The sequence below is a fragment of the Lepidochelys olivacea genome, assembly GCF_965140295.1.
Source record: "Lepidochelys olivacea isolate rLepOli2 genome assembly, chromosome: 8".
In the NCBI taxonomy this organism is placed as follows: domain Eukaryota; kingdom Metazoa; phylum Chordata; order Testudines; family Cheloniidae; genus Lepidochelys; species Lepidochelys olivacea.
In genome coordinates this window covers 88,989,053-89,014,490 of record NC_140418.1, presented here as the reverse complement: position 1 = coordinate 89,014,490, position 25,438 = coordinate 88,989,053, and the positions used below count along the sequence as shown (strand labels likewise).

The following is a 25,438-nucleotide window of genomic DNA, read 5'->3' as shown; positions in this document are numbered from 1 at the left end:
AATGATCTCTTGGACTGCAATAGCACCTCTACATATGCTTGGAGAAATTCTTAGTGTTTCAAATTGTCTGTTATGAACTTAGTTTTCTGCCATTGTGACTCAAGTTTCCAGCCCTCTCTTTACTTGGAACTTTACTGATCCATATGCGTAATAAGGAAGGACAGGATGTTCTGTTTGATTGATGCAATTGACTTGGGCATTGATACAGGATAATATACTGGAAGCTTAATTTATACTTAATTTGTGTGCAATGATGGGCATTTCCAGCGGAAAATTCAGGGCATTCGGTTTGATTCCACAAATACATTTGATGATGGAAAAATTGTTACCCTTTATTTAATACAATATTGCATTTTATGGTGATGGATTTTTTTTCTGCATAATTAAATGACAGGCTTCAGGATATACAGACACATAGGACATAATTATTTGTTGTCTTTTCCTTTGTTTACTGACTGAGAAGTATTATCAGTAAACTAGTGTTAACTGGCTAGAGCAGAGCCAATTATGTCATGTAAAGCATCCACCTGGAAAAGAAGAAAAAAGATACTGTATTGCATTGTAATTGTGCTTAAGAAAAGAAGTGATCTAAAAAGCCCCACTTAGTCCTAGATTAATGATATCCACATAACGGGTATCAAGAAGAAGGGAGAAGTAAATGGCAAAGTTAATTGCATGATGCTAGTTGCTTCCTTTTACAGGCTTACTGTTTCCTAAATAGCACCTTTAGAAATAACTGGTGTGGTAGTTTAAAGAGATTTCATGGCAGGTGGGACTGTGAAGCATGGATTTTCAGCATCATACTTGACGGCATAAACTTATTCAACCATAGAACCTTCTTTCTAAAAAAATGCTGGCCTGCAAGGCGGTACCTGTTCAGTAGGGCAACGTACACCATGCTGTAGTCCATTCACTTTATTAGTGGGAGTATTAGAGTGATCTGAGTCCACTGTGCTAGGCACTGTATATAACCCTAGAAAGACACTCTTGTCCAAAGAGCTAACACAAGAAATAGGCAAAACAGACAAAGGCCATGTCTACACTACAAAAGTACTCCGATTTTACAGAAGTCTATTTTTGGGAACAGCTTGTATAAAATCGAGTGCATGTGTCCACACTAAGCACATTAATTCGGCAGTGTGTGACTACAGTTCTGTGGCAAGCCTCGACATTCCGAGCGGTGCACTGTGGGTAGCTATCCCACAGTTCCCGCAGTCCCCGCTGCCCATTGGAATTCTGGGTTGAGCTCCCAATGCCTGATGGGGCCAAAAATTTGTCACGGGTGGTTATGGGTAAATGCCGTCAGTCAACCCTCCCTCCATCCCTCCGTGAAAGCAACAGCAGACAATCATTTCACGCTCTTTTCCCTGGATTGCCCAAGCAGACGCCACAGCACAGGAAGCATGGAGCCCGTTCAGCTCACCGCAGCAGTTATGACCATTGTAAACACCTCGCGCATTATCATGCAGTTTATGCAGAACCAGCACCTGAAAACCAGGCAAGGAGGCGACGGCAGCGCAGTGATGAGGACATGAACACAGATTTCTCTAAAACCGTGGTCCCAGCAATTTGGAGATCATGGTGTTACTGGGGCAGGCTCATGCCATGGTACGCCGATTCTGGGCACGGGAAACAAGCACAGAGTGGTGGGACCGCATAGTGTTGCAGGTTTGGGATGATTCTCAATGTCTCCAAAACTTTCGCATGTGTAAGGGCACTTTCATGGAACTTTGTGACTTGCTTTCCCCTGCCCTGAAGCGCATGAATACCAAGAGGAGAGCAGCCCTCACAGTTCACAAGCGAATGGCAATAGCCCTGTGGAAGCTTGCAATGCCAGACAGCTACCGGTCAGTCGGTAATCAATTTGGAGTAGGCAAATCTACTGTGGGGGTTGCTGTGATGCAAGTAGCCAACGCAATCATTGAGCTGCTGCTATCAAAGGTAGTGACTCTGGGAAATGTGCAGGTCACAGTGGATGGCTTTGCTGCAATGGGATTCCCTAACTGTGGTGGGGCTATAGACGGAACCCATATCCCTATCTTGGGACCGAACTACCAGGGCAGCCAGTACATAAACCACAAGGGGTACTTTTCAACGGTGCTGCAAGCACTGGTGGATCACAAGGGACGTTTCACCAACATCAACGTGGGATGGCCGGGAAAGGTTCGTGATGCTCGCATCTTCAGGAACTCTGGTCTGTTTAAATGGCTGCAGGAAGGGATTTACTTCCCAGACCAGAAAATAACTTTTGGGGATGTTAAAATGTCTATAGTTATCCTTGGGGACCCAGCCTACCCCTTAATGCCCTGGCTCATGAAGCTGTACACAGATATCCTGGACAGTAGTAAGGAGCTGTTCAACTATAGGCTGAGCAAGTGCAGAATGGTGGTAGAGTGTGCATTTGGATGTTTAAAGGGTTGCTGGCGCAGTTTACCGGCTCGCTCAGACCTCAGCGAAACCAATATTCCCATTGTTATTGCTGCTTGCTGTTTGCTCCACAATCTCTGTGAGAGTAAAAGGGAAATGTTTATGGTGGGGTGGGAGGTTGAGGCAAATCGCCTGGCCACTGAATATGCGCAGCCAGACACCAGGGCGGTTAGAAGAGCACAGGAGGGCGCGGTGCGCATCAGGAAAGCTTTGAAAACCAGTTTCATGACTGGCCAGGGTACTGTGCGATGCTTCTGTTTCTCCTTGATGGAAACCCGCCCCCTTGGTTGCCTCTAAAATCCCTGTAAGCCACCCGCCCTCCCCCCCTTCGATCACAGCTTGCTTGCAAAGGAAATAAAGTCACTATCATTTAAAAAAACATGTATTCTTTATTAATTGATTATAAAAATAGGGAGATAACTCAAAAGGTAGCCCGGGTGGGGTGTGGGAGGAGGGAAGGAAAAGGCCACTTTAAAACTTCTTGAATGACAGCCTTCTGTTGCTTGGGCTGTCCACTGGGGTGGAGTGGTTGGGTGCCCAGAGCCTCCCCCACGCGTTCTTGGGCATCTGGGTGAGGAGGCTATGGAACTTGGCGAGGAGGGAAGGCAGTTAAACAGGGGCTGCAGCGGCAGTCTGTGATCCTGCTGCCATTCTGAACCTCCACCAGATGGCGGAGCATGTCCGTTTGATCCCGCAGTAGCCCCCAGCGTTGCCTCATGCCTCCTCTGATCTTCCTGCTGCCACCTCTCCTCACGTTCATCGGCCACTTTCCTGTACTCTGCTATTTTGTCCCTCCACACATTCTGCTGGGCTCTGCAGTGCCGGACGACTGCATGAGCTCAGAGAACATTTCATCGCGCGTGCATTTTTTTTCACCACCTTATCTGAGATAGCCTTTGGGACGGAGGAGGGAGGCTTGAAACATTTGCAGCTGCTGGAGGAAAAAAAGGAAGTGAAGTATTTAAAAAGATACACTTTACAGAACAATGGCTATACTCTTTCACGGTGAACAACACTATTCACATTACATAGCACATGTGATTTTGGTACAAGGTTGCATTTTACATCTTATATTGAGTGCCTGCGGCTTTGGTGTTAGAGATCACACATGCAGTGCCGGGCAGCAGAATTCAGCTTGCAGGCAGCCATGGTAAGCCATAGTCTTTTGGCTTCTGCAAACTTCAGCGCCCTCCTCTCCCATACCAAGCAAAGCAAGTTGAGTTGGCCATTTAGTGCTGCGGTTTTCCTGTTAACATGCAGTAGCAGAAACCAAACTAACTCCCTCGCCCATCCAATTCTCTGGGATGATTGCTTTACCCCTCACCCCACCATGTGGCTGGTATCAGGGAAGATCCCTGCTAGCCAAACGCGAACAGCTCAGTGCCAATGGCCCCCACTCCCACCGCGTGGCTAACTGCAGGGAGGATTTCTTTTCAGCCACAGGAAAACAGCCCAGTAGGAACGGCCACCTCTGTATGTCCCCTTAATTAAATTCCCCTATTTCAACCAGGTTACCATGAATGATATCACTCTCCTGAGGATAACACAGAGAGATAAAGAACGGATGTTGCTTGAATGCCAGCAAACACCGGGACCATACACTGCCAGGCTTTGTCATGCAATGATACCAGATTACTTGCTACTAGCATGGCGTGGTAAATGGATGACAGAATAAGGCTGCTCTCTCCAGAAACCTTCTGGAAAGGCTTTTAGAGTACCTCCAGGAGAGCTTCATGGAGATGTCCCTGGAGGATTTCTGCTCCATCCCCAGACACATTAACAGACTTTACCAGCAGCTGTACTGGCCACGAATACATCCCAAGTCCTCAGGGCTACTTAATCATTAAAAAACACTTGCTTTTATAACATGTATTATATTTAAAAAGATACACTCACCAGAGGTCCCTTCTCCGGCTGCGTTGGATTGGGAATTTCAGTCAGGGTGATAAAAAGATCCTGGCTGTCAGGGAGAATGGTGTGCTGTGTGCTCTCCTCAAGCTCGTCCTCCTTCTCCTCATCTTCCCCGTCCGCAAAATCCTCAGGCATGGGGGAGAGTACCCCATCATTGGAGTCCACGGACAGAGGTGGGGTAGTGGTGGTGGCTCCCCCTAGAATTGCATGCAGCTCAGCATAGAAGTGGCATGTCTGGGGCTCTGTCCCGGAGCGTCCGTTTGATTCTTTGGTTTTCTGGTACACTTGTCTGAGCTCCTTAAGTTTCACGCGGCACTGTGTTGCGTCCCTGCTGTAGCCTCTGTCCCTCATGGCCTCGGAGATTTTTTTGAAATGTTTTGGCATTTTGTCTTTTGGAACATAGTTCCGATAGCACGGATTCCTCTCCCCATACAGCGATCAGATCCAGTACCTCCCGTTCGGTCCATGCTGGAGCTCTTTTTCGATTCTGGGACTGCATGGTCACCTGTGCTGATGAGCTCGTCTGGCCAAACAGGAAATGAGATTCAAAAGTTCCCAGGGCTTTTCTTGTACACCTGGCCAGTGCATCCGCGTTCAGAGTGCTGTCCAGAGCAGTCATAATGGTGCACTGTGGGATAGCTCCCGAAGGCCAATACCTTTGAATTGCGTCCACACTAACCCTAATTCGAAATGTCGATGTCGATTTCAGTGCTAATCCCCTCACTGGGGAGGAGTACAGAAATCAGTTTTAAGAGCCCTTTATGTCGAAAAAAATGGCTTTGTTATTGGACGGGTGCAGGGTTAATTCGATTTAACGCTGCTAAATCCAACATAAATTCGTAGTGTAGACCAGGCCAAAGAGAAATAGTATCCACATTTTACAAACAGGGATCTGAAGCACACAGCCTAAATAAGTGACGCATCCAAGGTCACACAGGACATCTGTGTCAGAGATGGTAACTTAACACAGATCGCGTGTCCCAGTCCAATGCCTTAACCACAAGACTATCTTTTCACCTGAATTTACTGCAGAATTTTCTGTGCTTAAAAAATTTAGAGAAGTTTTGTAACTTACAGTGGTAATTGTGCAATAATTTTTTTTGTAAGTGTCACAGTTATTACTTAAATTCTAAGCTCTTTGGGGCAGGAACATCTTTTTGTTTTGTTTGCACAGTGCCTAGTACAAGAAGGTCCGGGTCCATGACTAGGGCTCCTAGGCACTATGGTAACACAGATAATAATAGCTATTGTTTAATTCACCAAGTGCGGCTCTCATTAAGGTTAGCATTTTCTCTTCCCAAATAGATGGAGGGGATGGACAGCTCAGTGGTTTGAGCATTGGTCTGCTAAACCCAGGGTTGTGAGTTCAAAACTTGAGGAGGCCATTTAGGGATCTGGGGCAAAAATTGGGGGTTGGTCCAGCTTTGAGCAGGGGGTTAGACTAGATGACCTCCAGAGGTCCCTGATATTCTATGAATATTACTTTTACATACTGTTTTACACTGAAATCAGTGTGCTTTACAAAGGTGGGTAATAACCCCATTTTACTAATTGGGAAACTGAAGCACAGAGCAATTAAGTTACTTGCCCAGTGGTGCACAGACAGTGGTAGAGCCATGAATGGATTTAAGCAGTATAGTTCAGGGATCCAGATAATGAGTCTGCCAGACCCCACTGTAACATGGACGCACCAGTTATTAGAATGCCCAAGACCTTTGCAGACTGCTCTAGGAAGGACGACGGAGCCAGGGTTGTTTGATTTAATCAGCACATTCTCTGCCCACAGGAGAGCTTCAGGATAAATTGGCACAGATATGGCTGTTAAAAGAAAGGGGCGAGGTGAGCAGCAGGGATTCACCGCTTTAACATTGCTGCCTGTGTTAGCATGAAGTCCACAACAGCTGTACTCTAGGGAGATTCACTCAGTACTAGTCCAAGGAAACTGGAGAGACCTGGATTTTGGGACAGGAAAGTCCTTGCAGGAGCAAGGCAATTATTTTTCTGCCAGAGTAAAGATAAGGTGGAGAAAAGAGGCTAGTGAGTTTGCCAAGGAGAGGACAGCATTAATGTGACCCTCTATTCTGGATGGCTGGGAATGTGCATGCAGAATCAGCTGGACATGGAGATTACTCAGGCTAGGGATAAAATTTGTGTGTGTGTGTGTGTGTGTGTGTGTGTGTGTGTGTAGATGATCAAGAGGGTATGTTATAAGAGGGTATGTGATAAAACGTGCAGACCACACCGCTGACTCCTTCCTCTACCCTGAAAAAAAACAACAGACTCCTTTGACTGGCCTTAGAGAATTAGTGGAATATGTGTGAACTCTGCAGCTTTTGGGAGAAAATCCAAAAACTGTACCCAGTGGTTCCCCTCCTGGCTGCAGCTTTTCAATCAAGTGGAGTCTAAGTCCTGAATTGGACCTCATGTATCCCTCTAGTTCAGAAATCCTATTTTTATGCACGTATAAGAGCAGGAGCCAGCTGTGCTTTGAATCCATTCTTGCATTCCAAGGGTTGTTACACATTTATTATTAGCTAAACCTTTATTAGCTAAACCTTTTTCAACCTAGTTCTTTAAAATAAATGCTTAATGAAGGAAGAGGAACCCAGATAAGTATATGGGCATCTTAGGATCAACCCTCTTATCCAGTTAGTCGTACCTTATTACTATCTGAAGCAGTCATGTTCCTCAGCTCATACACACCTACGATTCCATTACTGTCCCCTATAAGAATGCAGTCTGTGTTTCTAGCAAAAAGCACAGTTGTGAATTTCACTCCCGGGTTGGCAAAAGTCACAATCAGGGGGTCCAAACTGAAACCAAAAAAGAGATGATGTTAGTATCTACTAGAAATGAGACCAATGGGGCATTTGTCTAGATGACTGTTACAGGAATCAGCTAATCCTAGTATTGCTGAATCTTTACTTTTCACTTTTATTATCTGGGCAAACTAAAATCTAAAGCCTTAAGTAATGGTGAAAGTGCATTTTGCGAGTTCTCTGATAAATACAACTCAAATCCCAACCCTCGCTAACCAGGGTATCCTGGCTATCTGAAAATCATCTGGTCTACTGCCTAATAGCTGGAGATTTTTCATTTTTTAGAATACAAACCATTTGCTTTTTAGTGACTGATACACTGGACCTAGTTCTCTGCTGCATTGCACTTGGTACAGTCATTTATGCTGGGCAAAGTGGGTGTGCAGTGCTATCATCAGTGTAAGCGAGTAGATAATTCTGATCTGACACCCTTTTATACTCACTTTTCATCAAAAACTGAAGAGGAGGAGAAGGGGCAGGTGTCTCAACCCCCACTGGTATCTGTTGCTCATGTGCAAAAGTCCCAAAAAGTTAAAGCTCAAGGATGTTTTTTAAAAACACATGGAAGTGGTAGAATCAGGACTCCTGTGGCAAAAGAGCAGCCCCCAGTTCCCTGAGCCATCCAGCGCCCAGCCCTGGATTTTCTTTAGTACATGCTACCTGTTGCCTGTACGGTGAATGCAATACATTGTTATTACATCTAAATGCTTTGTAATTATAATGGTCAGGCACCATTACCAACTGGGGCCTTTGGACACTACCATAATTAAATGTTTTATAAGAGTTAGTGTGTCTTTGTATTATTTCAGAATCCTATGCAAGAAAAGTTATCACTTACGTGCTGACACTCAGGTCCCAAATTTCCACTCTGCCTTCATTCACTGCTGCAAATACAAAGGCTGATTTTGGAGACCACATAATGTCATGAACAACATCAGTGGTGGAACTGAAAGTTAAAATGGGCCTTAGTGAATCTTGGCGCCATAAAATAATACTCCAGTCCGCAGAGCAGCTTAAAAACATGTCAGTACTGAATGGATTCCATGCTATCTTGTACACAGGACCCTTAACATGGGGGGGAAAAGGAATTGCATGTTACTCCAAAGCTAGCAGGCTGGGATTTTCAAAAGATCTTACGCGAACTAGGCGCCCAACTCCCAATTATTTTAAATGGGAGCTGGGTGCCCTTTGTGTCTTTGACAATCTGTCATTATATATTGCATTATATATATATATATATATATATATATATATACACATACAGACAATACTGACAATACTATTATTTCACTGTCATAGGCAGCGTATTCGGACAGCAAAGATCACAGGATGTGCTGTTTGTTCTAAGACCAAAAATATTTTGTTGGTGCTGTTGATGATTCAGTAGGGGTTTTGTTTTTCCCTCTGAGTCACTGCTGATTCAATGCCCTGTCAGGACGTTAGGAAAAACTACTCTTGGGAATGCAATCTGCTGGACGAGACAAAACTGAGGTGCAGAGCAATTGGGGTTGTTAAAACTCGTGTGGACATTTTACCATATTAACCCATGAGTTCCAGGTCAATGAGATCACTGATCTGATTATTAATTTTAAATAAAGCCAGGACTAAATTTAAATTAGTAGCAGTCAAAGCTTTAAGAAAGGATTAGTAATTCTTAAAGAATCTATATACTGAAGAGCATAATTTCAAAAGAGTTTTGAATCCTTTATATCTTGTAGCCTTCTTACTAAGCTACTTTGGCTTTGGTTTTAAAATCTGTGTTGCAAGTGTGTCGTCTACTGAATATAACAAATTAAATAAACTTATTCCATATAATCAAACATTTTTTCTGAGATCTAACTGATCCAATCACTTTTTCTGTTATTTAATTTTACCTACCTTATGACCTCGGTAGGTCTCTAGGAACTGCTCATTATATGAACAAGAACATTTGTGAATATGTCCTTCTTCTGTTCCAGCCAGATATATATTAGTATTCTGAAACAAAAATCCAGATCTAGAATCATAGACTTTACGGTCAGAAGGGACCATTATGATTGTCTAGTCTGACTTCCTGCACAACGCAGATATTCCAAACTGGGATTCACCCTGTAGGATATTTATCCTGACATATTTAAAGAGCTGTGTGGAGTTTAGGCTGTGAAATTGCTGGGAGATGCGGAGCACTCAGATTCCCACTGACTTCAATAAGAGTTGTGTTTGTTCACCTGCCCTTGGGATCAGGCCCAAAGTCAATCAAAGCAACATAATTAAAACAGTAAAACTCACAAAATATAGGGGTTAGCTTGTTTGGTTTTCTCTCTGATCAGTTTTAGGTAATATTGTTCGCGCTTATGTAAATCAGAACCATTCTATAGCTACTGCTGGAGAAACATGGGCAACTGCAGTGCAAGCTTCCTCTATACCTGAATCCTGATCTCCATTTTTGAACTGTTTGGGGGCTTTCATTAGAGAGTAGCTACAATGCAGACATGCATGCAGTGATCTCGTGAGACAGGAAAAAATCACTTGGGAAAAGAAAGATTTCCAAATGTGTTTCATTGGTGACTTAAACCAACCTTGAATAAAATCAGCTAAAAGTAAAAGGCAAGTGTATTAATCTTCTGGCACCATACAGCTTTTCTTTTGAAATTTTCATTCATTCTTATCTGAATATTCACAGTTAGAGCAGCAGTTAGTGCTTGTCTAGCTTATGTCTCCAGAATCCAGGAGACTACTACAACTTAGTGTTTGTTTAAACACATAAGGTGAAATCTTCAGCTGTGATGGTCTAGCTCCATCAGTGTACACCAGCTGAGGATCTGACCTATAATGTTTTGTTCTGATAGATAAAACTTCAGCCAACTGAATTTGAAACATTAATAATCACAATGGATTTCCTGAGCCTACCCTTGGATGAAAGTCAAAGCACATTCCAGGTGCCTGTCGAGATATCAGAGCTTCACTTTTCTTTTCTTTTTCACCGGTTAGTTTTTTCCTTTCACTTGCGGTTCGCTTCAGTTTCATCAGATCTATGCAAATAGACAGTACATGAAATATGAATTTTATATGAAAGAGATAGTGACGTATTAGAACATTCTGAATAACTCATAAGTACTTCAGATATTTAACAATTCTGAAATGTTTTATCTACGGGCTGTTTACACAGGGAAATTGCCTGGAATAAGGTATTGTGCAATAGCCCAGTGTAGAAAGTCCTGAGAGAATATGCTCACCAGTGCAGCCTAGTCCTTTGCGTATAAGCCACTTAGTTATTCTGCCATCTGCTGAGATAGAGATTAATATCTCTCCTTTGTCATCTCCCGTTGTGCCCCTGTCCTGTTCGATCCACTTCAGCTGCCACACAGGACCTATATGCTTATCAAAAGATTCACTGAAATAAAGGAATGCACAAACAGAGCTATAAGTTAACAGAAATAAGGGAGAATGCATTTTGAAAACGTTATTACATAAGCAAAAAAAATGGTGTGTACATAACTTAGGAACAAACACTCTGGAGTGTGGGCATGTGTTAATTCGTTATTTTAATTTTCATGGGAGGTGGGGGAGGACTAGGTTGGATACGAGGAAAAACTTTTTCACTAGAAGGGTGGTGAGGCACTGGAATGGGTTACCTGTGGAGGTGGTGGAATCTCCATCCTTAAAAACCTCTAAGGCCTGGCTTGACAAAGCCCTGGCTGGGATGATTTAGTTGGGGTTGGTCCTGCTTTGAGCAGGGGATTGGACTAGATGACTTCCTGAGGTCCCTTCCAACCCTAATCTTCTATGATTCTATGAAAAGTCAGTGTTAAGACCTGTATCTATTGTTTTAAAAGTACATTTTAGAAAATATTTTTACATATTTAATTATAGAATAATGTTTAAAGGACTCAAGCACTTTTCTTTAGGTATCCGAATCGTTGTACTGGCGCTACTTCATGGTTGGCCTAATCTAGACTTTCATGGACATTTATACATATCAAAGTCTTCATGCCTGACAGTTTCTTTTCAAGTAAGTCCCAGGATTGTAGGGTACAGTGTAAATGTTTCAAATCAGAATTGAGAGACGTTAGCAAAGCTGGGAAGGGGGGAATTATCCAGCACTTCCCTGCATTCACTGAATCCATTTTTTCAAGAGCACTACTGTTCACTCATTTATTTAAATTTTAGCAATGGAATGGAATGTCCACAACTAACAAGACATGAAAGAAGTACAACAAAGTGGGGAATTTGTAATCTTACCTGCTGTCCAAAAGTGCTGTGGTATTATGGGTCTGTACATTATAGATGGCTACTGTGCCACTGTACATTCCAACTGCTAAAAGGTTTGGGTTTGCCAGAGAGAAATCCAATGCAGTAACACCATGATCACATTGATAAATACGCTCTGGCCACTGAACAGAAGAAAATAGCACATTTATTTCATTCTTCTGAGCGTTAGTTAATTGCTAGATTACCCACTATTTTTCTAAACCTACAAATGCTTTACCAGGTTCAACTTTAAGACTAGATTCTAAATAACTGAGACTACTATCTCCTGCTACAGTTGTCAAATTTGAAAGGAGCGCTGTGCAGAAATGTGACTTTTGTATTGTAAATTGAATTAGAGGTGGGTTTAAACTGAACCATGTAAATGACAACAATTTCCCTGAACTTTGGAGGGTTGGATAAAGTGGGATGGGATCCAGATCCCCACTACAACCTAAACCTGACATTTGAAAAAAAGCAAACCACCACTTCTAATTTTTGTACATCTCACAATTTAAAATCTAATCTTCTCTGCTTTTTATTCATGTGTTTTTCTAATCAGCAGAAGTTTAGTTGGAGGTAAACTGTAATGTAAGGTAATTTAGGTAGTCTAAGCTGGAGTGCTATGTTCATGCAATGTACCGTTTATAGACTGCAAATAAAGAATTGCATTGCCTACATGGACCAAATTTAGCCCTTGTAAGAAGATGCAACTCTATGGAAGCCATTGAATTTAACCATTGTCATCAGGGTACTCGTCTGAAAATAAGTATGTTTCAATACATGTCAGCTCTTAATTCTGATGCTTATGCACTCAGCTAATGCAGAGATGGAAATAACTTGATTATTGTTGATCTGTATTGTGTTAATTTCATGGTACCATAAATACTGATGTGATAGAACATCTAAACTGTTAGAGGGAAGGAGGGCACCAGTTAGAGGCTTATTCTGTACTCCTTAACTCAGGAATAACACCTTGGCTTTACCCTGAGTAATGTTTATAGAAGCACCACCATTGTTTAAATTTGATTGTGAGTATTCATTTTTACTGTGTGTTTAAAAAATTAGATTTTCAAGAATCAAAAATGTAAAACAAATATTGAGCCAAATCATTTTAGACCTTTACAGAACCATTTAGTGTGATGCAATTATCTCAACAGTTTGGGTGACTTCAAATTTGTCTGTATAATCAGAGTCAGTTGTAAAGGAGCTAACAGTCACAGACACATAGGGGCAGGTCATTATATAGTGCAATTTGGATCTTGGGGTTTCAGATAATTGGGATCCTACTGCATTTGAAGTGAAAATTAAATGTTATAGGAATAGTAAATGAATGTAACAATTCATTTCAATACAAATGTTATTGCATTCTCTCAGATAGATCTGATTTTTACAGGCATTTCACCTTTTTTAGTTCCACTGCCCAGCTTACTACACTTAGGGTCATATCTTACTCATCTCACTCAAAGGTAGTCTCACTTAAGTCAATAATATTTGTGTGCAAGCAAGATTTGGCCCTAAAGATGTAAGTATAAAAGCTTACTAGATCTTAGACGCTCTCTTCGAGGAACTGTCTAGCAATTACATACTGAAATGAGAATAAGACCCTGAGGTCCCGATCCTGCAAACTTTTAGTCATATAAAAGCTTGCAGAAATGGACGAGTGTATAAGAAATAGCATAGCTTTTAAACAAAATAATACAATAATAATAAAAATACAGTGCTCTTATACAACACTTTCCAACCCTAGATCTCAAATGACATTAAAAAGGGAAGTTTGGCTATATCTATACTGACTTGCAGTCTGGACTATGGGGTGTGAGTGTACACCAAAATGCTGCACTATAGTTCCCCAGCGTGGACACTCCAGGTGCAAACTAAAAAGTTCCTAATTTGCATTAGTGTAGACCTGTTAACATAGTCCTCTTCAAGCACAAACTAGGAACGTTTTGGTTCACACCCACAGTGTCCACACAAGGGCATTACAGTGCAGCACTTTGGTGCGCTCTGCTCTTCACACCCCCATAATCCGAAGTGTGGGGCAATGTAGACAAGCCCTACATCCTGATTTAACACATGGGGAAATTCAGATACAGAGAGATGAAGTTACTTGTCCAAGGTCATACAGCAGATGCGCACAAGTGGCAGTGCTGAGAAGAACCCAGACACATCTAAGCACATCTCTTTTACTTATTGAAAAGGGAACGCATCAGATTGGAGCAAAATTGAAAGAAGAGAGAGTTACAGAAATGTCCAGTTGCCTACCCAGTTATTGTCTGTTTTTTACTCTCATCCCAGATGTATCTGAATAAGAGCATTTTCCCTGATAGGTTATCGTCTTTTTTACTTGATTTGGTAATGAACTCAAATTTGAGTTGGTGACATTACAAAGTGTTTCCATGGAAATCTGCATCATGGCTAGGGCTGTGTGAAATATTTACAGTGAAGCTGGAAAACTTCAGAATGAGGTTTCTGCATTTTGTTTTGATTTCAGAAAATTTGATTTTGTGAAAAATTGAGTTTTCACATTTTTGAGTGAAAATTATTCTATATTAAAAGAAAACCCTCATTTTCATTTTTTTTAATTCAAAAATTTATTTTGGCAAGGATCACTATTCCCATAGAAACATCAACTTTTTAAATGTTATCTTTGAAATCTGCTGTTTATTGAAAATATCAGGACAAGTTACATTCTGCAGATGTTGAAATTAAATTTAAAATATCTACTTTTTTTCATGCAGCGCAAAATTTATTGCAGACGAGAAGATGGACTGGGAAGGGGAAACCCTAAATTTAAAATACAAATATCCTCAATTTGCAACTGTAGGAAGATTATGGGAAAACAAATGCACGGTAAATAAATTTGTTTTTATATTTGAAATGCTTAAAAGAGCTTTCCCTACTGTATAAAAATCTTTATAGGAGGAACTGCACGCCTGGATCTAATCCAGGTAATAGCTGAACTGATTAATTCATAATCTTGGCTAGGGGATTGGAAACGGAATACAGAGCTTTTCATTCTTAGGTTGCCCAGTCTAAGGCTATGTCTACACTGCGCAGCTTACAGAAGCACAGAAGCACGTGCTGCTAAAGCCTTGTCACTGTAAGGCACAAAGAGTAGCCTCTCTTTGTCACCAGGAAAGAGCTCTTCTTATGACAAAATAAACCTATCCCAATGAGGGTGGTAGCTTCGTCGGTGGGAGAGTGTCTCCTATCAACAAAGCGCTGTTCACACTGGCGGTTTGTCGTTAAAACGTATGTCCTTTGTCAATTAATGACGAAAGTGCAGTGTAGACATAGCCTAAGTTGGTTTAAACTGACTGTTCTAACCAGCTGTTTTATAGTCTTTGTGACATGAGTTCAGTTCCCTGTGGACAGATGTCCATATTACAAAACCACAGTACAGAGGGTGAATGGGCACAGAGACTACTTTCTATAGATACTTCCTCCAGGTCAAATCTGAGGCACATTGGCAGGCTATTGTGGAGCAAGTGTGCAGTACCCTTGTTCCCTTTGCTGCAACTGTCCTGCGAATAAGAGGAGATCTTTAGTCTCCAGTGTTTTCTAGCATTTTTCACGAGCAGTAAGGTAGTTTAGACATTTTAAAAATAAGAATTGTTAATTATTATCCATTTTCCAGAAGGGGTTCAGTCTGGGCTAACAAAATAACATTACTGCTATATGTCTTGCTTTCTCAAGCAAAGGGAAACTCAATGATCTGCTATTAAACCATAAAAAATTATTACAGCAAAAAAAGTCTTAAAGTAACAAGAACTAAAATAAATTGTGCTTTAGCTCTACTTGTGTTACCATAGGGTTCTTGAGTGACCAGCAGCAAGCCAAGCCTTTCTTCTGTTCTTGAAAACCAAATTGCCCATAACCAACAGCCAAAAGATCCTAAAACCCAAAAGTACAGATTGGTGGATATACTTCAATTAAATCAGAAATTTAAAGCTAGAATTTTAAGTGGCAGCTTTCTGCCAGCAGTTAAGTGTGCAAATCCTTCTACTTAGATAACTTAGTACCCAGTACAAAGTACACAGCCTCAGTAATGTAGTCATATAAGCAAAGTAAGGTAATTACAGTAAATAAGATTTAGAGTCAGATTCTAATGCAGTAAGTGTAAGGCACTACTCACTATGCATGAGTGAAAATTAATTGCAAGTGCAATTTTAGTGAGCACAAATTGTGCCCAAAAAAAGGGAGGCCCCTATAAAAATCTGTCCATTTTATATAGGTGTATACAAAGTGTTTTATAAACATATTTTAATGTGCAGTATTTGATACAATATGGTAAATGTTTCCAGGGTTTAATATTTTGAGGAGGGAAGACAAATAATATTTTTATGATTGCCACCGCTCTTTACACCTTGTGGTTTATAAGTAACAAGCAAGGCCCTTACTCTTCAACTCCTTTAAATTGTATTTTTCTACATAAAACAACCATTTGTTTGTGAAATAAGCATTTTGAAAATAAGCATCTTAATGGTCTTATAATTCTTAGTTTGTGGCTAGTCAGTATGAACATATGGATCAGTATCCAACAGGCCAACGGATTTATACCAATTTACATCTGAAGATCTGGCCCAAAGACCTTATATGTGGCCATATTTCCTCCCTTTTTCCCCTTAGGTAGTCTGATTGTCTTTATATTCCTCCTCCCCCATTTTTACCTTCTTCCCCTACATGGTTATTTTTGTTGTCACCTTGGGAAAGCTAAATCAAGAAATGAGATGTATACTGCTCTGACACTAAAGAGCTCTGAGGTCATTCTGAGCTCCACAGGAAGTGAGTTCTACAATCTTGTATGAACTGCTGTGAAAGCTGTGCCTGCCATTCTCATGAGTCTTACTCTCAAGGTTGTTGGTGTCCTCATTCCTGAGAAATGCAGCGGTCTAGGGAGATCATTGTCACAGAGTAAGAGGTGGTCTCTACACTATCTTGGATCAATGCCATGAATAGTCTTAAAGATTAGTGCTGAGATTTTGAATTTGACCCAGAATTCTATAAGCGTGTAGTTATCTGAACTGTAGTTCAGAACTGTAGTTATCTGAACCTGGTCAAGTGCTCTTTGAGACCAGTGCTGCTGAGAAGGTAAACTGCTGCATACTGAACCATCTGAAGATCTCTCAAGGTAGATTTGCTCATTCTTAGAAATGGTGAGGTGCAATTATCTATCCTGAAGGTCATGAAAGAGTGGATCAATGCGGCTAAGTCAGCAAAGGCAAAGGAAGATACAGACTGCAGGAAGCAACTACCACCTGTCTGACCTCAGGGATGAATCCCTCCTCGTCACACATCTACCCAGCATCTGAAACCCTGCTCCAGCAGGGTGTATCAAACCCGAGCTAGTATTTTACCTTGACAATTACCCACCCAATTCTAGAAAAAAGTTTAGAAGAATAAATTTGGTAACTCACTGGGTTTAGCTTGTTCCAAGCCATGCTGCTCACACTGTGGCCATTAGTCGATTCACATGTATAGGACCACAGTCGTTCCAGACTGGGCGGTAAGATTTCTTCTGGTGCTTCGCTCAGATCTAACAAAATTGATGAACTAACTACTGTTTCCTTTTGCTCTTCCTCCTCTTCCTCCCCCGCTCCTTCCTCCTCCTCCTGCTCCTCCTCTTCTGCTTCCTCTGTTTCTGCTTCCTCTTTGCCAGCATCAGATGTAAGAACTGGTTCTAAAGTGCAACAAATACAGTAGAATCATAGTAGTACTCCACTAATCTGCAATCCTGCTAATTCTGACCAGAAACACAATGATCTCATCCCACTTCTCAGCAAAGTTTTCATAGCAGAGCACTGCAATGAAGATTCAGAGAACTAAGATTTCATGACTTTTTCAAAATTTGGCCAACATTTTTGTAGGAACTAGCAATGGGAACTAGCATTCTGGATCCAGACAGTCCAATGTCCCATCACTAACAGTGTCCAGTACTGGATGTTTCATAGGAGGGTTCAAGAACCCGGCAGGAGGTAGTTATAGCATAACCTATACCCCAAGGAAAATTTCCTCCTATTTAGTGATTAATCTAAGTAGTAAATTTTTCAACTTTGATGCCAAATTTTATGGATCCAGGTTTGAAAATTGTCGCCATAGCACATTTAATGGTTACTCTGAAATGTTATAATTACAGTGAAATTGCATTGGTCAATATAAATGTGCAAAGTATATTTATATTTAATTTGTTAGGGTTTTTTTCCTTAGTTGCCAGTTAACAAAATTTGCGAATCTGGAAGGGATGTCAAGTCATTCTTGTGAAGTAATATGGCTCCACTGTAGACTTTCAAATAGGAACTGGGCACCTAACTCCCATCTGAGCTTTTGAAAATCTTTCCCTTATCTACTTCCCTGATTTTTAAAGCATCAAACAAGAGCAAATACCACTCCGGGATTTACGCCATTAGAGGATGCAAGATTTGAAATTTCTGACGTGGGGATAAGTGGGGCAAAAGCTAAGTCCGCAAGCTCTTCTGGGCCCTTTAAAATGCAGGGTGTGTGTAGCGGTGGGTTTTCCCCCTCTCCTCCTTAAAAATTTGAATGAATTGCTTGTGGTCAGTGTTGGATTGACAGCCTGGGAAGCTTGAAGCACTCTGTCTGGTGAACAGGTATAATATAGGCCATGGCCATGTGAACTTCCTCACTTCATATGTTTTTAATCCCGTTTTTAACTGGATTTCCCCTAAGGGGTAAAATGGTAGTTCAGTCTCTCCCACCAGTCAGTTGTTGGCTTCTTTATTGAGATTGCCAACAATAGTCCAATAAGTGCCACTTATGATCTGCAGTGAATCCATCTTCTCATTTTTCAAAGGAACTGAATAGCCATCAGTTGATTAAACTTTTACTACCAGTCTGGCCTGAATTTTACTCAGAGCTGAGCTGAAAGACTGTGTATTCTAGTGAACAGCTGTACTACCAAGAAAACATACTAAACAATCATATCTAGCACTTTTCAGCAGTAGATCTCAAAGTGCTTTACAGAGGAGGTCAGTATCATTGTTCCCATCTATCAAATGGGGATAAGCCAAGGCACAGGCTGGGGAAGTGATTTGCCTGTGGTCACCCAGCAGGTTAGTGGGAGAGCCAGGAACAAATCCCAAGTCTTTTGAGTCCCAGTCCAGTGCTCTGTCCATGAAACCATATTGTTTCTGGAAGCTCAAGATACAATGTAAAAACTAGTTTGACAAACACTGTGGAAACCAGTCTCAGTTTACTGCTGTTAATAGTGGAGATGAGCCAGCTCAAGAACCATTTATCCAAACCTTCCACAAAACTCCATGTATATTTTTCGGGGGTGTTGGTAAAATGGAGCATAGTACTGAACAACCCCAGTGTGGGTTTTGCAAATCCTTCCCCGACCTTTGTCTTTATTTAACAGAACTGATTCCTCTGTCAAGACTTCAGAGTAGGGGCATTTTTACTTGGTATATTTCTTAGAATGCAAAACAGGCTCCTTCATATTGAGAATGACTTAACTGATGAGAAGTATACCTATAAGAACAGGAAGTTGCCGATAAGCTGCAAGTTTGGGCTGAAAAACATTCTCCATTAGAACCCTTTCCATAAAAAATAAATCCTGCTGAAATTTTTCTGATTTTAATATAGCTTCAGAATGGTCTTCCTCTTCTTTGTGGATTCTGGCAAGAATAACACTTTCCAAATCGATTATAGAACTTGAGGTTATGCTCTCTGGAAAACCAACATAATGTTAAAAAAGGCAGGTTTAGTAGGATAATCCAATACATTTGGCAAAAGCCAGAAAAAAACCCAACAGAAAATCTTGTAATGATCAATAAATACCTCCACTATTAGCTTTTTTTAAGTTCTTTAGTTTTGTTTTCTTTGTATTGCCAAAACTGTCAAGTAATAGTGTATTATAAAGTGTCTATACTACAATCTCTTAGGGCTAAATTCTGCCCTAGTATCTGTGTGCATCCCAGGTAATGGGATGTATCCAAAGGGCAGAACTTAGTTCTTATTTAGGATATATAAGTTAAACAAATGATGGGATAGACTAGCAGCCTCTGTCAGGCTAGGTTCCCATTCCTAGTTTGGGTGGATAGGGTGGGCTTCTGGAATGGAGCCAAAAGATGCTCCACATGGCTCCTGCACCGGGCTAACTCCTGGGAGCTGGGGAATGCTGGCCAATCAGCCCCCTTCCCCCCACCCCCCCGGCCAATGGGTGCTAGAGAGTCCCAAAGGGAAGGAACTACCTATTATCCCTTGGCGAATCTCTCCCTCTCTTGCTACTGGGGCCATCCCCCTTGCCTCGCTGGCCCCGTCAGTTTCCCCCACCCGTTGATGTGGGTGGGTGTCATTTTTGTTAAAAGAGAAAAACAAACTAACTTTAAGATTTTTTCCCACATTTTAAAAAGAAACTGGTTTTTTTTGTTTAGATTTAACTATTCCCCCTCAGTGTTTGCAACTCAAATATTGCAACATGGAGGACGTAAAACCAATTATGATATGACCATAAATACAAGTGAAGGTGACTCTCCATTTCCATTGTCCATGCTGAGTGATGAGCAAAAAGTAAACTGCATACATGGTGGAAAGTACATTAGATTTTTTTTTTTTAGTTTGTTTTCCAGTTTTAATATTCTAAGGTAATACTAATACCCTAATAAAGGAAATTTGATTTGACAGCTATTGTTTTTATTCTGAGACGTGTCCCTTTAAATAATGTGACAGTCTTATGATTCAGCCTGCAAAGCCACAGCCGGCCATGAAGGGGAAATGGGCTCAGAGTGCTTTGGAGGCAGCATACTGAGCAAACCCCACAGAGGAGAGTGTTTCACATCATTCAGTAGCAACATCTCTGGTTGATTAAAGGAACAGCGGTGACAGGCTTCTAAGAGAGTCCTATCTGGGTCTCAGCTGGAGGGAAAAATGGTTAGAAGGCTTTGATGAATGTCCAAGACTCAAGGGAAGGACAAATGCTGTCCAGTCTGGTTGGGTTTGTTTTGTTAACTGAGGACCTGGCTGAGCTGCAAGACTGCAGCCTATTTCTTGTAATATACATTATAGCCTTTGTCTGGTAAAAACGAGCATAGAGGTTGATGGTCAATAATTACCGAGGGTTATAAAAATTGTACAGTATTATCTGAGAAATAGTATGTGACCCTGTTTGCCCATGCCCACGTGTACCATCTTGAAGTATATGATTCTACAACGCGTAACTAAGGTTGCAGAGAAAAGTGTAATATAATATTGTATTTTTTAGGTGTGGTGGTGACCATGTAATAAAACACTATCATAGTACTTACACACAAGGGGACAGAGTGAAGGTTCTGCATGCCACCTTAACCCTGTTATTTTTTACTTTAATTTTGAATGCTAAATTGTGCAGTTTGAACATGTTCTCAGTATAATTTTTATGAAAATACAGATAATCACAACTTTATCAGGAGAAAAATACTGTAGAAATTTAAACCTAGAACGAAAAGTTACCTCTATCTGTAGAAGTTGTAGACATGGTTCGTTCACGGTCTTTGGTCACGTTAGATTTACTGCTAGTCAAACTTGTTGGTCTGCTACTTCTTTCAGTTACTGAAGGTGTAAGCGTTGTTTCCAAGGCATTAAAGGAATCATACAAGTCCCAAGAAGTGGCCATTATCCCTAAAAATGAATTACACAATATCATAGCACAGCAGAATCTCAGTTACAAACTGACCAGTCAAACACACACCTCATTTGGAACCAGAAATACGCAGTCAGGCAGCAGCAGAGACAAAAAAAAAAAAAAAAGCAAATATAGTACAGTACTGTGTTAAACATAAACTACTAAAAAATAAAGGGAAAGCAGCATTTTTCTTCTGCATAGTAAACTTTCAAAGCTGTATTAAGTCAGTGTTCAGCTGTAAACTTTTGAAAGAACAACCATAACGTTTTGTTCAGAGTTACGAACATTTCAGAGTTATGAACAACCTCCATTCCTGAGGTGCTCATAACTCTGAGTTTCTACTGTATTGTGCTTCTAAACATTTACTGTAAAGGACTAAAACTGAGGGAAATGTTAGACTTTTTATAGGAAATGCCAAATCTCTTCAGTAAACTGGTACAGAAACAGTGTCAGACATAAAAAAGGAGTACTTGTATGCTCAAATAAATTTGTTAGTCTCTAAGGTGCTTTTCTTTTTGCAGATACAGACTAACATGGCTGCTACTCTGAAAAGTGTCAGACAAGTTTGCAACAATATCAACTGTGGGGCTGTCATGGGTGTATTAACGTTGTCTGTGTGTAGGTCTCCCATCAGTGTTTGTGTCCATCTCTTATTAAAAAACACTAATAATACTTAGTATGTATATACCCATAAGTCTTTATGTATTCAACTTTGCAAAACATCAACTAACTGGAATGTAGAATAATCAGAATTACAGACGCATATAATGTGGAAAATATACTCCCAGTTCATTTCTGTATCTAATCTATACACATATATGTGAACATTTATATGTCCTCTCTACTTTTTCTACAATACTATCCTTTTATATTTAGTTTATATACATTAAATAAATCAAAGAAATCAGATTTAGAGCACCATTCTCCACAGCCTTTCTTTTGCCTTCTTCATAAAGAAAATGTCAAAAGTAGGTGCTGAAATTTGGATAAACATCTAAGAGCCTGCATACTTGTCCAAATTTGTCTAGAAAACTGAGGCAGAAGTCTTGTAAGACAGTCTTCTCCTGTGTTTGCCAGGACTTCCTGGTTTGACGGAGATTTGAAATCCCAGGAAAGAGCTTCTTCCATGCTACTATGCTGTGCTATCTTCACCTAGAGCTGAAACCAGAGCCACTGGAAAAGTTAAGGACAAAAAAGGAACAGCATTTTCAAATCTCAGAAAGATGTTTAGTTTGAGTTTTGGATAAAGTTTTGCCTTTCCAGAGGTACTCTGCCTCTGTGGTGCTGAGACGGACAGATTACAAAGGGGGATAGCTCTTTGAAGGATCAACTACTATATCCTTTCAATGGATGCAGAATGTGCTGCTCCCTGGACCAGTTTCTACATGGTAGGAGTAGGAGGTGCAGAAGTGAGGCAGGGGCCCTGCTGATGCCGCCATCCCATCTCCTGCTGCCACATCTCTGTTGGGATGCAGACTACTTCAGGCCACTCTACCATACCTGCATCTTATGCTCAAGAAATGCAAACACTGACATTCTGGCTGCCTGCTGCGTGGGTGTACAAGCAAGAAAAGGAATCCCTCATAGAATTGCTCAGGAATTTTTTGACAAAACATTTTTATGGAAAAAATGCTTATTTGTCTGAAGTGAAACTTTCTGCAGGGGAGAGAAATTGAGAAATTTCTCATTTGCAAAGAATATTTGTGAGGTTTAGGAAGTATCAAAACATTCCATTTTGACATTTTCTAAACAAAAAATTCCAGCTTTCCAGTTTGAAACATTTTGATGGTCCCAAACCAAATTTTCTTTTCAGATTTTCAAAATGCAAAAATTTGAGACTTTAACTTTTCATCCCAATTTGGGGCAGGAAAAATTATTGAAATCACAAAAATTTTGGCAGGACAGGAAAACCCAGGTCTACTTCCTGAACTCTTTGTTAGCCTGCTTATACACCTACACAAAAGTAGCCTCAACAAAGTCGCATGGTCTTTCTTTAATTTTAGTGTTGTCCTGAATAAGTTTAAAAAATAATGAATAATCTAAGTTTAATCACTAATAAGCCACTATAACAATTAGCAAGGTACAAAATGTTTAATGGGAAAGGGCTCTTAAGCATCAACATTTGCTATATTTATCACTTTTTTGAATGATAATTTACCTTTATCCGCCATGAGGATTTTGTCACATTGTACTTCTTTATTCTTTGGTGCTCCATTAAGAGTTTGCATCATCCTTTCCACAAAGCGATCATTACCAACTCTATTTTTACAAAGCTCAATATAATCCTTGTTCTGTTCCCTTTGAAAAATTATATACATGTTAAAAAAACCAAATCTATCGATATTAAAAATAACACATTGAACAGGACATAGTGTTTTCAACTAAGGTCTACTGCTTTTGTCTCTTTCAATGAAAAAGGTTTTGTTTGGCTCCAAATACTCCCTTGCAGTGGTTGCTACCCCAACTTTGCCACATTGTTTAGGTCAGAAAAGTATTATAGAGATGGGCCTGAGCCAAAACATTAGATCCAAACATCCTTGAACTTTGGGGAAATTCAGATACAGTTCTGAAATTTGTAATTCTGACCCATCTCTACTACAGAGTGAAACTAACTAGATGCTCCTAAATACAAAAGTGAAAGTGATTAATCTATATTGTCTAGTCTCTAATAACTGCAGAAATAGTGAAGAGGAAATGTCTTTTTTTAGTTCTTTCAGTTTTAATACTGAAAAGGCAGAAGTGGATTATACTAAGCCTGAATCTACCAACAGTTTGGTCACCCTCTACCCCCAATCAACCTACAATGTATGCTGTGCATACATACTAAATCAGAGTCATATTATTCGCTGCTGCTTCCCGTCCTTCTTTCCTTGGATCACACTGTGGTGTGATCTTATGTTGTGGGATGGAGACCCACTAGGGACCCAGGATGTATTACCTCCTCCCTGTATCCTGTACCAGAAGCAGATGGCCACCAGCAATAAGCTGTTCAATATGCCAACTGCTGCTCACAGGCTAAGTCGTGTGGGAGCCCGGATCCCAGCCCTTATGGCTTAATTCTGCAAACACATTGTGACAAGCTTTCAGAGCTCAAAGAGGGAGCCCTGGCACACTCCATCCCAGTGGAGTTCCAATGAAGAGCCCAGGAATCTCTGGTTTTGGGGGTTAACTCCTAGCCAAGGTTCAGAGAGACATGCCAGGGAGGAAGGGCTAGACTCACAAGGGACTTTTAGGCACCTTGTGAATCACAGTGTTGTTCCTGTGATTTTCTGAGCCTGAGTTAGGCACTTAGGTTCCTTATTAAATGATTGGGGAGAGATAGGTGTCTTAGATTGTGATTCACAAAAAACAACATACTACAAGGGGAACCGCCAAGAGGTGTGCCTGCTGAACCTCTACCTCTCAGAGAGGTAGGTGCCTGGTGTTAGACGCCTAGCTCTGCTAGTGATTCACAACTAGGAACCCCTCTCCTGGAGTCAGGAGGCTTAGGCACCTAAGGTATTTCTTGTGAGAATGACTCAGGCAGGCACCCAACTCCACACACAATGGTGGCAGCAGGAGGAGGAGAAGGTGATAGAGCTGCCACCACCCATGTTGTAACTTTTAGCCCAGTGGTTAGAGCACTCATCTGGGCTGTGGGAGAGCTGGGTTCAACTCTTGTGATTATTTATCCACAGTGGATTGGCTTCAACTGGAGAGATTGAGGGAGCCCCCACATTAGAATATCCCATAGTTCAGAGGGTAAAGCACTCTCCTGAGGGTGGGAGATCCCTCTTCAAATTCTTTCTCCCCCATCAGGCAGAGAGGGAGTTGAACCCAGGTCTCCCACATCAGAGGTGCATGCTCTAATCATTGGGTTGCTAAAACATATAAGATGGGTAGCACTATCACCACCTGCTTCTCCTCTGACCAGACTTTGAATGGGACCCAATCTAGCAGGCAGTGTCTGAGCATGCCTACCAGGTAGGGTCCTGCAGGCAATAGAGGTAAGCCTATCTTCCCTGGTTTGTGAATCACTCTGGGGCTGAGGTGGGAGATAAGCACCTGGACACCTACACTGAGACAACAGTGCACATACTCAGAGGCAGACATTTAGGCAGAGGAAATGTTTACTCTGAAAATGTAGGTGCCAAGTTTGTTTAGGCACCTACAGGGAACGGCTGGTGTTTGTAAATCACAGGGGAGACTAAAACTGGGACTTAGGTGCCTATATTTGGATTTAGGCACTTAAGTCTGGTACCTTTGTGAATTTAGCCTAAAATGCCAAAGTAGGAGCTAAATAGGTGCAGCTGAGCCTATTTAGGCTCTACACTTTAAAAAGGGTTTGGGTTACTTTAGTGGGAGACAGAGACAGCAGCTCCAGGAAAACGTAAGGACTATCTAGTTTGTTGGTTTATACATTTGTTTAGGAATTACTGACTGAAAAGCT

General features: G+C 41.0%; 1 protein-coding gene across 6 annotated transcripts in view; it reads right to left on the bottom strand.

Moving 5' to 3' along the window:
* Positions 1–364: 364 nt before the first annotated feature.
* DNAI4 (dynein axonemal intermediate chain 4) overlaps positions 365–25,438 on the bottom strand; it is a 31,694-nt gene continuing 6,620 nt past the window's right edge. For 2 of the 6 annotated variants that reach the window (XR_014712747.1, XR_014712750.1), the window contains 13 exons: positions 23,168–23,307; positions 20,838–21,005; positions 18,879–19,076; positions 16,805–17,067; positions 15,195–15,281; positions 11,379–11,530; positions 10,373–10,530; positions 10,047–10,168; positions 9,036–9,134; positions 7,996–8,222; positions 6,998–7,151; positions 4,324–6,156; positions 2,802–3,361 (listed from right to left, as the gene is read on the bottom strand). Coding sequence is in view for 1 of the 6 variants with exons in the window: in XM_084637362.1 (XP_084493488.1) it covers positions 483–527; positions 6,998–7,151; positions 7,996–8,222; positions 9,036–9,134; positions 10,047–10,168; positions 10,373–10,530; positions 11,379–11,530; positions 15,195–15,281; positions 16,805–17,067; positions 18,879–19,076; positions 20,838–21,005; positions 23,168–23,307 (1,813 nt within the window). In the remaining 5 variants the exon portion in view is untranslated. Of the gene's footprint in view, positions 528–2,800; positions 3,362–4,323; positions 6,157–6,997; positions 7,152–7,995; positions 8,223–9,035; positions 9,135–10,046; positions 10,169–10,372; positions 10,531–11,378; positions 11,531–15,194; positions 15,282–16,804; positions 17,068–18,878; positions 19,077–20,837; positions 21,006–23,167; positions 23,308–25,438 lie in introns of those variants that run through there. The other 4 variants (XR_014712751.1, XR_014712748.1, XM_084637362.1 and 1 more) reach the window with 4 other exon arrangements.